Source organism: Trachinotus anak, unplaced genomic scaffold (genome assembly GCF_046630095.1).
Source record: "Trachinotus anak isolate AG129_WGS33_773 ecotype Australia unplaced genomic scaffold, CSIRO_AGI_Tana_v1 ptg000002l, whole genome shotgun sequence".
Taxonomy (NCBI): Eukaryota; Metazoa; Chordata; class Actinopteri; order Carangiformes; family Carangidae; genus Trachinotus; species Trachinotus anak.
The window spans coordinates 13,594,387-13,608,461 of record NW_027273853.1 but is presented as its reverse complement, the minus strand read 5'-3'; the positions used below and the strand labels follow the sequence as shown (position 1 = coordinate 13,608,461).

The 14,075-nt window shown below is 39.4% G+C and overlaps 2 protein-coding genes across 7 annotated transcripts in view; one reads left to right on the top strand and one right to left on the bottom strand.

The window, feature by feature from the left end:
• Positions 1-3,557, top strand: part of fkbp16 (FKBP prolyl isomerase 16) — a 31,385-nt gene extending 27,828 nt beyond the window's left edge. For 2 of the 3 annotated variants that reach the window (XM_071499619.1, XM_071499628.1), the window contains exons 6-9: positions 135-316; positions 567-644; positions 2,659-2,796; positions 2,906-3,135. In XM_071499619.1, coding sequence (XP_071355720.1) covers positions 135-316; positions 567-644; positions 2,659-2,796; positions 2,906-2,992 — 485 coding nt within the window. In that variant the 3' untranslated portion in view covers positions 2,993-3,135. Of the gene's footprint in view, positions 1-134; positions 317-566; positions 645-2,658; positions 2,797-2,905 lie in introns of all 3 variants that reach the window. The other variant, XM_071499637.1, reaches the window with a different exon arrangement.
• A 274-nt stretch (positions 3,558-3,831) lies between these two features.
• On the bottom strand, positions 3,832-13,864 carry rasef2 (RAS and EF-hand domain containing 2). Of its 4 annotated transcripts, XM_071499577.1 has the most exons (18): positions 13,405-13,483; positions 12,218-12,279; positions 11,958-12,110; positions 10,246-10,336; positions 9,782-9,877; positions 7,546-7,623; positions 7,330-7,445; positions 7,176-7,244; positions 6,226-6,307; positions 6,021-6,091; positions 5,716-5,905; positions 5,527-5,628; positions 4,978-5,125; positions 4,808-4,889; positions 4,562-4,676; positions 4,346-4,459; positions 4,164-4,240; positions 3,832-4,076 (listed from the first exon to the last, which is right to left on the bottom strand). In XM_071499577.1, exons 2-18 carry the CDS (start codon positions 12,226-12,228, stop codon positions 3,974-3,976), a joined length of 1,698 nt encoding a protein of 565 aa, XP_071355678.1. In that variant the 5' UTR covers positions 12,229-12,279; positions 13,405-13,483; the 3' UTR covers positions 3,832-3,973. The 4 variants fall into 4 exon arrangements, with proteins under 4 accessions (XP_071355678.1, XP_071355657.1, XP_071355665.1 ...); XM_071499556.1 differs by lacking the exon at positions 12,218-12,279 and having other exon boundaries at positions 13,405-13,863; XM_071499564.1 differs by lacking the exon at positions 12,218-12,279 and having other exon boundaries at positions 4,978-5,122; positions 13,405-13,862.
• Positions 13,865-14,075: the final 211 nt, after the last annotated feature.

Here is a 14,075-nt window from a genome sequence, read left to right as displayed (position 1 = left end):
CCAACTATTTTACTTAAGACATCTCTCAGATGAAATAGCTAATCTGTTTCTACCCTTTGTTTGTAGCTGTTTTTGTTTTTAAATGTCCAAGACAGGTCACATGTGATCAGCTGTGTGGCTCTGTCTCTGTACAGATGGTAGCAATGGTGGCGTTGTGGCAGAGGAAGAAGAGGTGCGAGACTACCGGGTGAAGTGTTTGAACAACCTGGCCACCGCTCAGCTCAAGCTGGAGCAGTATGACGAGGCGCTGCACACCAGCCGTGACGTTCTGACCCTCGAGACGAACAACGTCAAGGCTCTTTTCAGGGCAGGAAAGGTGAGTGCCCATCCTGTGGTGTTATTACTGAGAGACAACATGGAGCACCTCATTTGATCTTTATCAACCCATAAATGATTATTGTAGGGAGAGTTCCTGGAAGGAAGAGGAATTTGTTTAATATGGGATTATATTTAATTATTTTGAGGAAAAAAAATAGCAGCTACATTATTGCTGTCTGGTCTCTGCCCGTTTTGATTTATGGGTTCTCCAGCACTGCTCACACTGTAGGTGTACTAATCTCTTTCAGCTCCTGTCAGACAAGGGTGAATACAAAGAGGCGATGGAGGTGCTAAAAAAGGCCTTGAAACTGGAGCCGGCCACCAAGGTGAGATTATGTGGGTGAGCTGGTCCATCCCACTCGCCATGTTTCTTCCACGTCTGCCTGTGAAATGCATCCATTCCTCATATACACAAAGGAAAGGTCATTCTAAAATGAGGCCACCACCATATTAGAACCACTGAATCTACAAATTAATATAATGGCTGATTAAATTTGTGCTTTCAAATATATAAGGAAATGTATAATATCCAGTAAAAGGTTTGAAGCAAACGCAGAATTTTAATTTCAAGGCTAAAAGAAAAAACACACAGCTGGACTTGTGACCCATCTCTCATGCAATTATTCAGACACTGTAATCAACAACAACAAACCATCAAGTATAAAGTTTTTAGATGTCATTCCATTTACTCTACTCCTACATGTAGTTAGTAGCTGCTTTATATTGAAATGTAGGCATTTAAAAGCTGTTAAAACAACCATTAAAGGGATCATTAAAGTCATAATTACAATTCATCCAGAGGGAGTCATGAATGTCTGAATCAAATGTCATGGCAATTGATTTTATAGTTGTCGAGACATTTCACTTAAAACCAGAAATGTGCCTCATGGTGGTGTTAGAAGAAAAGTCAGGGGATCAACAGAGTTAGCAGGCTTCGTCCTCTGGGGATCATGAATGTCTGCACAAACATTCATGGCAGTTCATCCAGCAGTAGTTAGCATGGTGAAAAAAATATGAACAAACACTAACCCAAATATTCATTTATGCATCAGTTCAAGTAACACACTGTATGTCTGATTCAGCACAGCAGCCTCAGTTCTGATCACATCTCAATCTGAAACTTCAGTTTAAGTGAGTGAATTAGGCTCATTAGGCTCACAATATTCACCGTTCATCTCAGAGTCATCCACACCCTTATATCTTACAACTACTTGTTTTTATTACATCTTGGCAGTTAACAGAAAACAGTTAAGGGAAACTGTGGCCACCACCTCCTCATCTTGAAGAAAACCCCTCTCATATTCAATATGAAAGTTTGGAGTTTAAAGAGAAAGTTGTTCACACATTAGCCTGAAGAAAAGAGATGCTGGTGAACTACTTTCTGTTCTTCTGAAGGCCTGTTCTGTCTTGTTTGTGTGGTTTGTCTAATCTGCCAAATCCTCCACAGAGGATCTAGCAAACTGCACATCTGGCACTCTACAGATGTGACCACACTGCTCAGAGTTGTCCAGCAAACCTGGTAAAAATAACACATGCATGAGCCGAATATTGTCACTATGAAACCACGCAGTGCAAAAGTCGTAGAATGAAGGTAAGAAAGAGACTTAGTCGTCCTTTCCAGCCACAGTACAGACTTTCCACACTGTAATTAAACTATCTGGGCAGGAGAACTGTTCACAAAAAAACTGAACGCTAGTCTAGGTTTTTATTTTAGTTCACTTTTTTGATGCACTGCATGCTGGATTCGAATACGTGCGAGTAACCCATTTCTATCAGCTGTTTACAACACACTGCTTCCAGTATTACAATGACCTGACCTATAGGGCACACTGCCACACATATGACTGGTCCTGTCTAGACAAAACAAAAATATCTGCAGCTTTGGTAATTACACCCTTGTCTCAATGCTGGATAAAATGCTTTGCAGAAGCCTGATTTAGCAGCTCTGTGAGAAAGTTATTGTACTGCAGTCTGAAGATGATCACTAAAAAGACATGTATATATTTACAAGCTTGTGACAATCTCTAAAGATTAATCTAATGAAAGCATATGCAAAATATGAAATTAAGTCCTTTGCATGGCCATTTGTGATGTGCTTTTCAAAAGGAAAATTAAAAATGAACATTATTATGGTTTTTGGCTTCTTTTTAGACTTGGTCATCAAGCCTGTCTAAGGCTTTGTATTTCAGACCTCTGCTTTCACCTGCTGGACATTTTTAAAAAAGCAACTTTACCTGTTCCTCAAGATAAAAGGCTTCATGCCTACTTGCCAATATTAGATCTACAGAGAGAATTTTTTAAACAGGGTGTGACAGGACTTTTCTTTTTCTTTTTCTATAGGCAATCCACGTCGAGTTATCTAAACTCGTCAAAAGGCAATCAGGAGGCAAAGACACCCAGGAATGGAAAGCCAAAGCTGCAGAGGTGCTTGGAGACAATATCACACCTTTCCTGATTCCTCCGAAGAAGAAACCATCTGTAAGCCAAAATAAAAATATCACAAGCACAGTAAATGTTCTTCTGATAAACAACAGACTGGATTTTGAGTGTTTTTGACTTGCTGTGTCCTTGATGTGGTTTTTTTTAGGGAATTTCCTGGAAGTTTATACTTGGAGCTCTGGTGGTGGCCTTGGGAAGCTTAGTGACGTCAGTGATTCTGACTGCAAGACACTGAAATCTGCTGGTTGCACCATCATCATCACCATATGAAGAAGTAGAGTTTGCCTCCAGTCCTCTTTAGTCAGTTCATTTGAAGAATTTTCTACAGTGAAGACGTGAGAAGCTACGCACCACAGCAGCACCACAGCCTGAACTTGTATTTATGACTTTCACATGGTAGAAAATTGTTGTCACTGAAAAGTGTGCAGTATTTATGCAAATTAAAATAGGACAGCATCGGGTGAATTCACAATACATTTTTGCTGATCAATTCAACAGAAGTTTCTTATGGTCATTTTTCCAGTTATATCTGTTTTATTTGGAAACTGGATTACATTTCTTTTTGTCATAAAAAATAGGTCTTGGAAAATGTCCTGGTATCACAGATACTCTAATAAAATAAAAAAGTCTGTGGAACTTTTGTAAAATCTGTAACCAAACCACAAAAAGTAATTTTAGTAAACAAGTAATGCTTTCAACAACACAAATCTGTGAAATTCCGCTTCAATGAGTAAAGGTGTTAAAACTGCACTGTAATATCTCTCACACTGATGCTTAAAATAAAAATGTTTCAAAAATTGTATCCGGTAATTTTCTCTTAATTTTTCATGAACCAATTACATCGGTTACAGAAGTTTGGTCTGAAAGGAAAAAAGTGCATTAATTTAAGAAGATTTGCTAATTATTTCTGTCTGGAAATAACCATTAAATATTAGGTTGAGTTGAGGCATCAGTGTTCCTTATTTATCATAAAATTACTTACAAAAAAAAGAGAAATGTAAGCATCATTGCATTTCATTAATTTATATTTGTACATGTGCAATTTTCCAGTAATAGAAACCTTCATTTTGATCAGAGAATTAACACTTATGAAAATATATATTTAGGCTTGAGATTTAAATATTTTAAAAGTTTAAACATGTAAGAAAATTGGGTTCTTCATCACAAAATAAAAATCATGTGTTTTCCTTCATTGCTCTATGGTATCTACTGATATCTACAGTCCGCAGCAGCTGTTAAGAGTCTTCTTTGGGTTGGTTGGACTCAGTCTGACCTGAGAATCTGACTGCCGTCTCAGTTTGACATTTTTCTTTACTTCTCTGTGGAAAATGGAAAAAAGGCAGAGTGTTGCCATGGTTTGTGAAGGAAAAACACTTTAAACTCTCTCTCTCTCTCTGGCCTCCTACCTTGCTAAATGAAGCACAGCCTCAACGACGTTGGTTCCTTCTTTGGCACTTGTTTCGCAGAACAAGGCGCCGTATGCCTATGAGCAAAGCATTGACATTCCTGAGTGCAGTGAATTTATTTAGACACCTGGGAGGCATCTGTACAAACATTTATCCATCAGGGGGAATGAAAAGTTACACACCTTAGCCAACTTCTCTCCGTGCAAACTGCTCACACAGCTTCCCTCTGCGAGCTGCTCTCGGAGGTCCACCTTGTTTCCAATAACACACATGGGGATTTTCTCATCCGTTGAATCCTGTATAAAAACAAAGCACATTGTGAAATATATCCTTGCATTTTGGTGCGGTCATTCAGTGTCATTCATTCACCACGTGTCAGTTAGCATTTCCACAGTTACCTGAATCTGATCCACCCATGCTCTGATGTTAAGGAAGCTGCTTTCTGAGGTAACATCATAGAGCAGCAGGACGCCATGAGCTTTACGGAAATAAGATCTGGCAATACTGCGGAACCTAAAGTACAAAGAAGTACAAACCTATTTTTATTACCTATTCTCAAGTTACACGCTGACACGTATTTAAATTAATAACACCATGATTTCCCTGTTGCTACTTCCTTGAGAAACACTGAGTCAGTGTAGTACCTCTCCTGCCCAGCTGTGTCCCATATCTGCAGGCTTGTCTTCTCTCCATCCACAAGCATCCTCTTCATTTGGAAATCAACTCCTGAGAACCAAAAAAACAGATTTAAAAGTCTGAAATCAAGAATGTGTCAGGGGCTTATTAAATGTGACATATGTGTTCTGGCACCCACCCAGCGTTGTCTGAATGTCTCCTCTGAACTCGTTGAGCGTCAGTCTCAGCATGAAGCTGGACTTTCCAGCGCCAGCGTCTCCAGCTAGAACCAGACGGTACATCGGAGCAGGTTCCTCACTTTCATCTATATCTGCTTCTAATGGCTGCTTAAATGAACAGATGACAGACTTGCTCAGTTTTATGTGGGAATTTCTTTAGATTCATGATTTTTATTATTTCATTATCAGTGTCCCACAAACTTGTAGTTTGCTTTGCTTTCACCTTCTGTCCAGTTCATCCCAAATCAGCTCCAGGGGTTTCAGTGTTTTAGTCTGGAGTCTGTGCTGGTGTTGCAACGTGTGAAATGTGTTGTTCTTTTCTTCTAATGTTTTGGCTCATTATTTTACAGTAGGATGAACCCCTGACCAACCACTCAGTCTTTCTTTGTTACTTGTCTTTTTCTCTCCATTCTGATAGCAATATACAGTACAACTTCCTGCAGTACAGTATTGTCCTAATGATGCATCAGAGGGTGGTTGTTATTCATTAAAAGGCTAAATCATTTTACCTTTGTGGAAAATGCAGACAAACGTCTTCGTAAGGATGATGCGATGGAGCTCGCCCTGCTGGGGGCCACTGACACTGCAGCCTCTGATTTGACCTCTGATATCTGTAACGGACAACAAAAATGCTGATTTTAAAGTCCTGACACCTCAGCAGCATTTTAACATTATATGGACATAATGTGTGTTCTGACCTCCACATCTGACGGGACACAGGAGTAACTGTGGTGCACCGTTTCCACCGAGCCTCTGCTGTCATCACTGTCATAATCACTGCCTGAGCTCTCAGCTGTGTCCATCGGCAGAGAGACTCCACTGTCCAGGTACTTATTGGCCCAGGTAGCAACATGAGAGTACGTCGTTTTGCTGGGATCCAGCTCTGAGCTGCACCGAAGCACCGACAGACACACTGGCTTTAGCTGAGATAATTAAATTAACTAAGATCAATCGATTTAAAGAGGTATGTTAAAAAAAACAAACAAAAAAAAACTTTATATACCCGCTGTGGTTGAGTGTGCTCTGTCGGAGAGGTTTCATCCTTCGGGCTGGGATTTCATTTTGGGGAGACAGCTGTTGAGCAGGTTAGCAATGTCAGGGAGGGACTTTTTACACTTGAACTAGTGAAAACAATTTACCGCCTGCTTCTATCTGATGTACAGCCAGTGGGTATGAGGAAATATGTCATCAGCAAACAAAAGACTCACCCTTCTTTTAGCTGCAACCACTTCACTGGCCAACGCAGAGCGAAGCCCGTCATTACTGTCATACAGCTTCTTATTCATTTCCCTGATGATGTGTTTAAGGAAATACAAGAGAGTCAGATTTACTTTCATGCAAAGGTTGTGCAGTAAACAAGTTGTACTGGCAAGTCAAGGGCTGAGTTGTGTGCAGTTAAACTTAACCTGGAAGTCATCTTTTAGACTACACAATGCACAGTTAAGAGAAAATGTACACAAAAAGAGCAAAAATAAATAAAAAAGTATGTAATAGTATAAAATAAAAGTATTCGAAAGTCCAACTCAAAACTTCATTGTTTTACTATGTACAGTGTGCAGCTTGCACTGTCCAAACAGATTTCTTCTTGTAGTAAGTTATAGTGTTGGTTAACCCCAAAAAAAAAAAGAAAGAAATATTTAGCCCCCTATTTAGCATTTATTGTCATTATTCAAAAATATATAAACCATTTATCATACATTTATATAGACCTTATAAAGGTTAAATGGGGGAGTTAAGGTAAAGTTCACAGTGAGGTCTGTGGATTGTCTTAAGTAACCAAGACATTCTCTGAAGAGATATACTGCTGATGTAACTTTTAAATGCAACTTGCAATTCTCTACTTTTAATGAACCCCACTAGCAAATTGGGTGGTAGCAGAAATCTCAGAGTCATCGCTTTAAAACTTGAGCAATTAAAAATAAAACTGTCTGTGTGGTTGGATGCCACTAAAGGTCAGTGTGAAAATGTGTTTTGATGAACCAAACCTTCAGTACAAAAGGCGGCAATTATTAACTTTTCATAGTTTCTGAAAAAGTTGACCATTTAAAAACCAAATCTGTTTGCACGCTTGAAACTTAATCATCCCTGCTTTCTTGATTGAAAATAATTTACTAAATATCCGAAATAGGCAGCTTTATCATCTCAAAGACAGACTTACTGGAGGATCTGAATCTGACTGGAGTACGACTGGTATTCCATAACCATCATCTTCAAGTCTTCTTTTTCTCTGTAAAAACATACACACTATTGGCTGCTGGATCATTTTTTTGTATCAGATGTGAGCTCTGAGCTTGATGTTAGCAGTGTGTCACCTTTCATGTTGAGCTTTCTGATCGGCATACATGTTCTTCAGCTTGTCCAGCTCCGAGTGCAGGATGGCGATGTTTGTCTGGGCTTGCAACAGAGAGGCCCGCAGCTGCTCGTTTTCCTGTGAGGAGATCTAATGAATATCTGTATAGAATATAACAGGTCTATACAGCATATATGTGATTTACTCATCTAAACCAGTCACTTCCAACATGACTTACCTGTGAGAGATCACCGATTTGTCTGTTCAGTCTGACCACCTCCTCCTTTGAGTGGTTGAACTCAGAGTCCTCTTGGCTCTTGAGAAGAGACATTAACACATGTATTTTGTTAAACAGTGTTAGATGCTGATAAGGCAACAGTGGAGACACAGTGGCAAAATTTCCAGACTTGCAGTCAATTATACCACAACTGATAATGGGCGTTTGAGGACAATATTTGAGTTTAAAAAGTTTTGTGTTTTTAAACCTTGACACAAACCATTTTCATTTTGATAAAAATCCCTAAAATTAGCTTTTTAAAGAATTGTGACATTTACATATAACAGTTTAAAAATAAAACTTGTCAGTGTTCTCTGACAACACTGTTTATATATTACCTCAGATGAATCTCTGACATCACTGTAGAGCAATCTCTTATAACTTACTGGCCAAAATATACACCAGAACAAATATATCAGTAATAGGCTGAAGAAGCCTTTCAGATCAGGGGTGAAATGTCTTCAGCTGCCTTTGTGAAGCTCTTAAGACACACCATGACCTGGGTGACCTGAGAATCCTCACGGTGTAGACTGACTGGTCTGTCTTTTTTGTTTCATATTTCAACTATAACAACTGGTGTTATTAAACATCTTTTCTGTTGGTAGAGCTCAAGTTGGGATAGTTTTCGGGGACCTGCTGCAGGTGCCTCATGTTCAGATACTGACTTGTAGGGCATCAGATTCCCCCTGTTGATAACACCACTGACACACAACAGGACAAAGATAAGTCCAGTCATTGTGTTTACATTGTTTTATTTACTGTGTGATGTAGACAGACAATGGGATGGTTTGCTTCATTACTGTAATGGATAGAAGACTACGTGTATTTGTGTTTACATTTTCTAGTTTACTTCGTGATATAAATCATGATCTCTGCCAGCAGGTGTGTTACTGAACAGGAGAAGATCATTGAACCTCTCCATCAGCTGCCTGATGTTGGTCTTCACTGTCAGCAGCTGTCACATTCATGGGAAATGTGTCAGAGAAAACACAAGCTTCCGAAGATGACCAATAACAGTTCTTGCGCTCTTCACATGCCCTCAACATAGCCACTGCAAGCCTAACACAAAGTTAAACTTTGGTCTGCTGCTATGCCCTCATCTCATGATTCTGTGTTTAACATAAAAAGCTCCAACACATCACATGCACACACACCATTTAAAAAAGAAAAAGAAAGAAAAAAAAAAGAAAGATATAAAAGTATAATGCACTCAAGTGCTGTGACAGACACTACAGGAAACAGCATGTTGCAGGGTTGTAAGTATGAGGTGTGGGAGCTCGCATGGCTAGTGAACAAACAAAAGTGTCTGAACACTAATGTGGTGAGGTAAATTTATGAGCAGAGACAAATGCATCTAACCCTGTTCCTCATTTAAATGAATGTGGAACAAATTTCTGTCTGACTGCACTTAAACACCCTGGGGTGCATTAGCACCTGTAGTTAGAGTATAGCTGTCCATGAATGCATTTTAGTGCAGCGATCTGGCCACTCAGGCCACATTCAGAGGAAGCCAGAGTCATCTGTCCTTGTACTTTACATTACTTTTGGCTATGTGTTGTTCTGTCAATGCAAATATATATCTGACAGCCTACTCAACACTATACACTGGTACGCACAAAGTACAACAAGCCCCCCAAAAACATGTCTGAGGTTAGTTTCCATGTTCATCTGTCTCTTAATCTTTTTTTCTTGCTACATTGCGACATCTCCCTTTGTTCTCTCATCTCTCATCTTTGTTTCCAATGTTTTCTTTTTTGTACCTTTATCCAGTATGCGAACAGCAACCACCTTTCTTTCACTGTAACCACAACTGTGCATTTTTCAGTTTAGCATTTTTCTGCACCATCTAATGTGAGTGTAGAAGCAAAACTTGGTCAAGAGGGGTCACTGGAGACACATTTGAAATTTATTAGATTCTCAGCGGGATCTTGACACATTGCAGACATACCATATACAGATGCAAGATATGCTTCTCTTTGATGAAAGAAATGGTAAAAGTTTAGAGAACTCTTCCTCTGTCTCTGGTGCAGTGGGGTTTTCCCCAGAAATTAAGGCAGGGCTGCACAGACAGAAGCTTTCGTGTTGTCTTTCAGGTACAGTGGCTTGCTTCTCTCTTTTTCATGTTGCAAGAAAACATTAAGCCATCTTCGTACCATGGAAATACAAAGTAAATGCACATTTGTGTGGTGATCCCTACCTTAAGCAGTCTGTCCACAGTTGCATGCAGGTCTGCAAGCTCATTCTCATGCTTCCTTTGCATGGAAGCCATAATTCCTTCCATTCTCTTACGCTCCTGCAAACATGAACCCAAAGCAGTTAAGAGGCCAGCTCAGGCCTTGAAGAGTGGCTTTCATCTGACTTTACAGAGGCTCTTTGTGAGGAGACATGTAACCTGCTGCTGTGTGCTGCACCACAAATATGCAGGTAGCTCACAAGAACCAACAAGAAATGTGTGAAAAAGCTCACTTCACTATGAAATAAAAATACTTTCTGTCTGTCCACTGTTTATTGATTAAATGCAGATGCCTATAACAGCCAATTCATCTGGTTTGATACATTTAACTTGGACTTTTTTTTTTTTTTTTTTTTTTTTTTTAACAAACATTAGAGTGAATCATAGGAGCAATAGTCCACTATGAGCCCTGCAGGTATCCCACTCACCTCATCTCTCACCCTGTCCTCTGTTCTGGCAAGTTGTTGCTGTATATCGTCCTCCAGTTCTGCCAGCTGACTGTTGTTCATCTCCTCAGCTCTGTTTGAACAGAAATGTACATTCAAGTTGATGTAGGCAGCCTTACCACTACTGAATCGAAGCAGATTCTCCAACAGCAGTCCTAGACATTAATATGGTAGATATTAAAGTAATAATCCTTTTACCTACTATCTGTATGTCAATTGTACCTGACTGATTTACTCCAAAGTTGAGACTGCTCTTCTCTCGTCAGACAGCATTTGAACCAACCAGAGGCGAGGGAGGGACAGACTTTGAAAAACAGATTCCACAGGCACACTAAACTTTCAGTGAAATTTCTCAATAAGATCTCACAGGTTTAAGTTTTATGTTAAAATTTTCAAAAGGTCTGTTTATTTCAAGTGATAGTGGAAATAAACATAGAATATATGGGAATATCCAGTTTGTAAAAGGCTTAAAAGAACAGGCAGGGCAGCACATTTAAGTCTTCCTACTTCCTTGAATAAGGAATGTCCCCTTTCTTGTGCCATGTCGTTACTGAACCATGGAAAGAGCTTAGACACTAAACAAAAACAGCTTAGACACACAATCTCTTCCAATGCGTAGGACTGAAATTCAACAGTTAATTCAAGGTACTATGTGAGGGATCACTTCATGGATTAAAGGAAATTAACAAAAACTCTCACAAAACAACACAGTATTTACTGTCCCTGTTGTTCAGCTTGAATATCAATAACTACTGATCTTAAAATGACAATATTATCTTCTGTCTGATACCAACAACACAACAGAGTGACAACATTCTTAAAAATATAATATCTTCAATATTAGCACAGTGATACAATTTAATGTAAAAATTGTTTTATACTAAACCAGTGAGTAATACAAGGCTGCGTTTAACTAATCATTTAGGACATTATTTGTACCAAAGATAATTTGGTACTGAAGACAAGCACCATGGTAGTGGACTTCCTCTTTTGCACTGGCCTACCAACAACTTTCCAAAGATGCTTTAATTTCTTCCTACTGTGTATCTGTGCATAGTGACTAGTGAGCCAGCTGAAAGGTGACATTTTAAACTGTAGCAACAACAGAGGGCCTGAATCAGGCAACACATATGATTGCTCATAGTGCCAAAAATCAGATAATTAGGCTAACCTAACTTATTGTGTTTGTAAAATGTTAGTGCACATTTTAAATCTGAGCTGTTTTAATGAACTTAAATAAAAAAGCTCAGATAAACCAACTGGACCCTACCCACCGAGCAGGAAATGACAGGAAGAAAGTTGGTTACTAGCTGATAAAGGCAGCTGAACGTCTAGCAGCTGAGGACTCTTCAGACTCAATTTATTCATCAGCCCCAACATTTATAGCCACAAGAGGGCAGCAGGTCACCACTGCTCTGTAGTCAAAACAAATCTGCAGTTTAGTTTTAGTAAGGATGATCATGGTTGTTTAATGAATTTTGCAAAGCTGAAAACTATAATATACTATATATATAGTAATATAAAAATATAGCCACATAAGCCAAGTGTCCATCATCATTAAGACGTATGTGATGTAACTTATTGTTTAAATAATAGCCCATTATTTTATAATCACTGTTTATTTCTAGTTCACAGGTGAGATGTTCTGAAATGTTAAAGGCCCCACAGAGGGAAACTGTGAAGTTTGTTCTCACCGCTTCAAACTGGTCTCCAGCTGTTCACACTCCAGTCTGGTGTCCAAGCTCTGACTGATCAGAGAGTGGATGATTTCCTCATACTGCTGCAGCAGAGCCATGTTTGCAGATGAATAAATGGCCTTGTAAAGATCTGCCAGCTGCTCCCTGAGACTACAGGAGGAAGAGAACAAATAGTGTGAATTGTTAATGAACAGGTCAGTGCCGTTTTTTCAGTCATACTCCACCCAAAATCTATTTTTCTGGTATCAAATACTCACACATTGTCCATCTATATGCTCACTCACTATGTTTGAAATACTCAGGTTTTCACCACAAGATCCTATTAAAACAAGTTGTGAAAGTAACCCATGTCAGTTAAATATTAATTTCGATGAAACAAACAGCATTAGTACATTTAGGGATAAATGCAGACGTAAAACATTACGTAAAACAATTACCAAATCTGAAATACTTGGGTGGTACCAACATTTTATTAAACAAACATGATTGCGTTTAAATCCCACACAGGATCATTGATAACATCACACTGTTTGGCTTAGCAACAGGTGGATGTGCAAAGAGCATAAGTAAAAAATCAAATAAAATTACATTAATGAGATATACCCTTAGATGTCAGTTTATTGGGTACAGCTAGCTGAACCAAATACAGTCTAATACAACAGTCTGCAATAAATCCTACAGTCATGAAGGTTATAAAGACACATTAAACTTTATAGTCATTTTAATGGGTGTAGTTTGTGGTGCTGTCAAATTACATTACTTTATACTTTGGTGATGTTTCTGTTATACTGCCAAATGCATTCATGTAAATGAGGCAGTTAAAGCAACAACTCCCTAAAATAGCTTCAACAGTAGTTTGACGAAACAAACAAACAAAAAAACAACAACAACAACAACAACAAAAAAGACACAATTCCCACTTACAAACTTGTTTTCATTGTGCAATGGAGTTTGCTCTGTTGTCATGGAGATGGCACACCACTTATTGATTACTTGACAATAGAGCTAACTAACTGCAGAAAAAGGCTGGTGAGAGTTAAAATATGTTTTTATCATTCCTATTTATTAATGATAGTAATGAGCCGTCATGTAGGTCTACGTGTAATTGTAAAAAGTAAACTGAATGTTAAGTTTATATTTAGTTTACAAGTAGGTCTCACGCCTGTTGTACGGCGGAGCAGAGGTGAAGCCTCATTACATAAAGATTTTATGAGCGGCTGCTGTGTCCGGTAATTGAGCCACCAGGACTAAACGAAAGCTTGAAAATAAAGTTATAAACGCATGTTTTGGTCAATGAAATGGGGAGAAACGCACAGGCAGAGGGCTCCCGGTGCAGCCGCTAGCTAACGTTTAGCTAAAGGTTACATGTTTGACTGAAGCATCGGGAGCCGTTGGCTAGCTAAATCCTGGTAAACACGGAGAAGACAGCCGGATGTGATTTTACCTTTCAGACGGGAGAGACTCCGCGTCTATCCTGCCCACGAACTCTTCCCATGAGCAGCCCTGGTTTTGGGGAGACCCGGCACCAAAAGACGCCAGGTCCAGAGTCTCTGAAACTTCATGAAACCTGGACGAAAACTTGCTGTAGTCGATGTATCCCTCCTCGTCCGCGTCGAACTTGTCAAACAGAGTTTTAATCTCGGTTTCGGGGACGTTCAACTCCCGGCAAACAACCATGAAGTCCTCGTACTCGATCTTCCCGGACTTGTTCACATCACAAGCGGAAAATAGTCTCCGAAGACTGGGTCGGTCCATTGCCATGAATTAAAACACATTCAAAGATTGTAAAATGTGAGGTTAAAATTTAACGCCGCTTTTCTTGGTTACTCGTCCAGGTAGCTTGTCTGCCAAAATAAAAGCCTCTATTAAAGTCTCAATTAAGGTCTCACGGAGGAACTGGAGAGCCACTCATTGGTCCAGATCACAGTGTAGGCGGGTATCATCCGAATCAATGAACCCAATGTGCCACAGTCTACCCGCTACTGCTGCTGCAGCAAGCTAAGTCTGTACTTTACTTGGCTTCATCCTTAGGTAGATGTCCTCCATGTGTGCAGTGGAGCTATGATACAATAGAAAAAGAGCACATACGCAAGCGCTTGCCTCTATTTGCCTTTC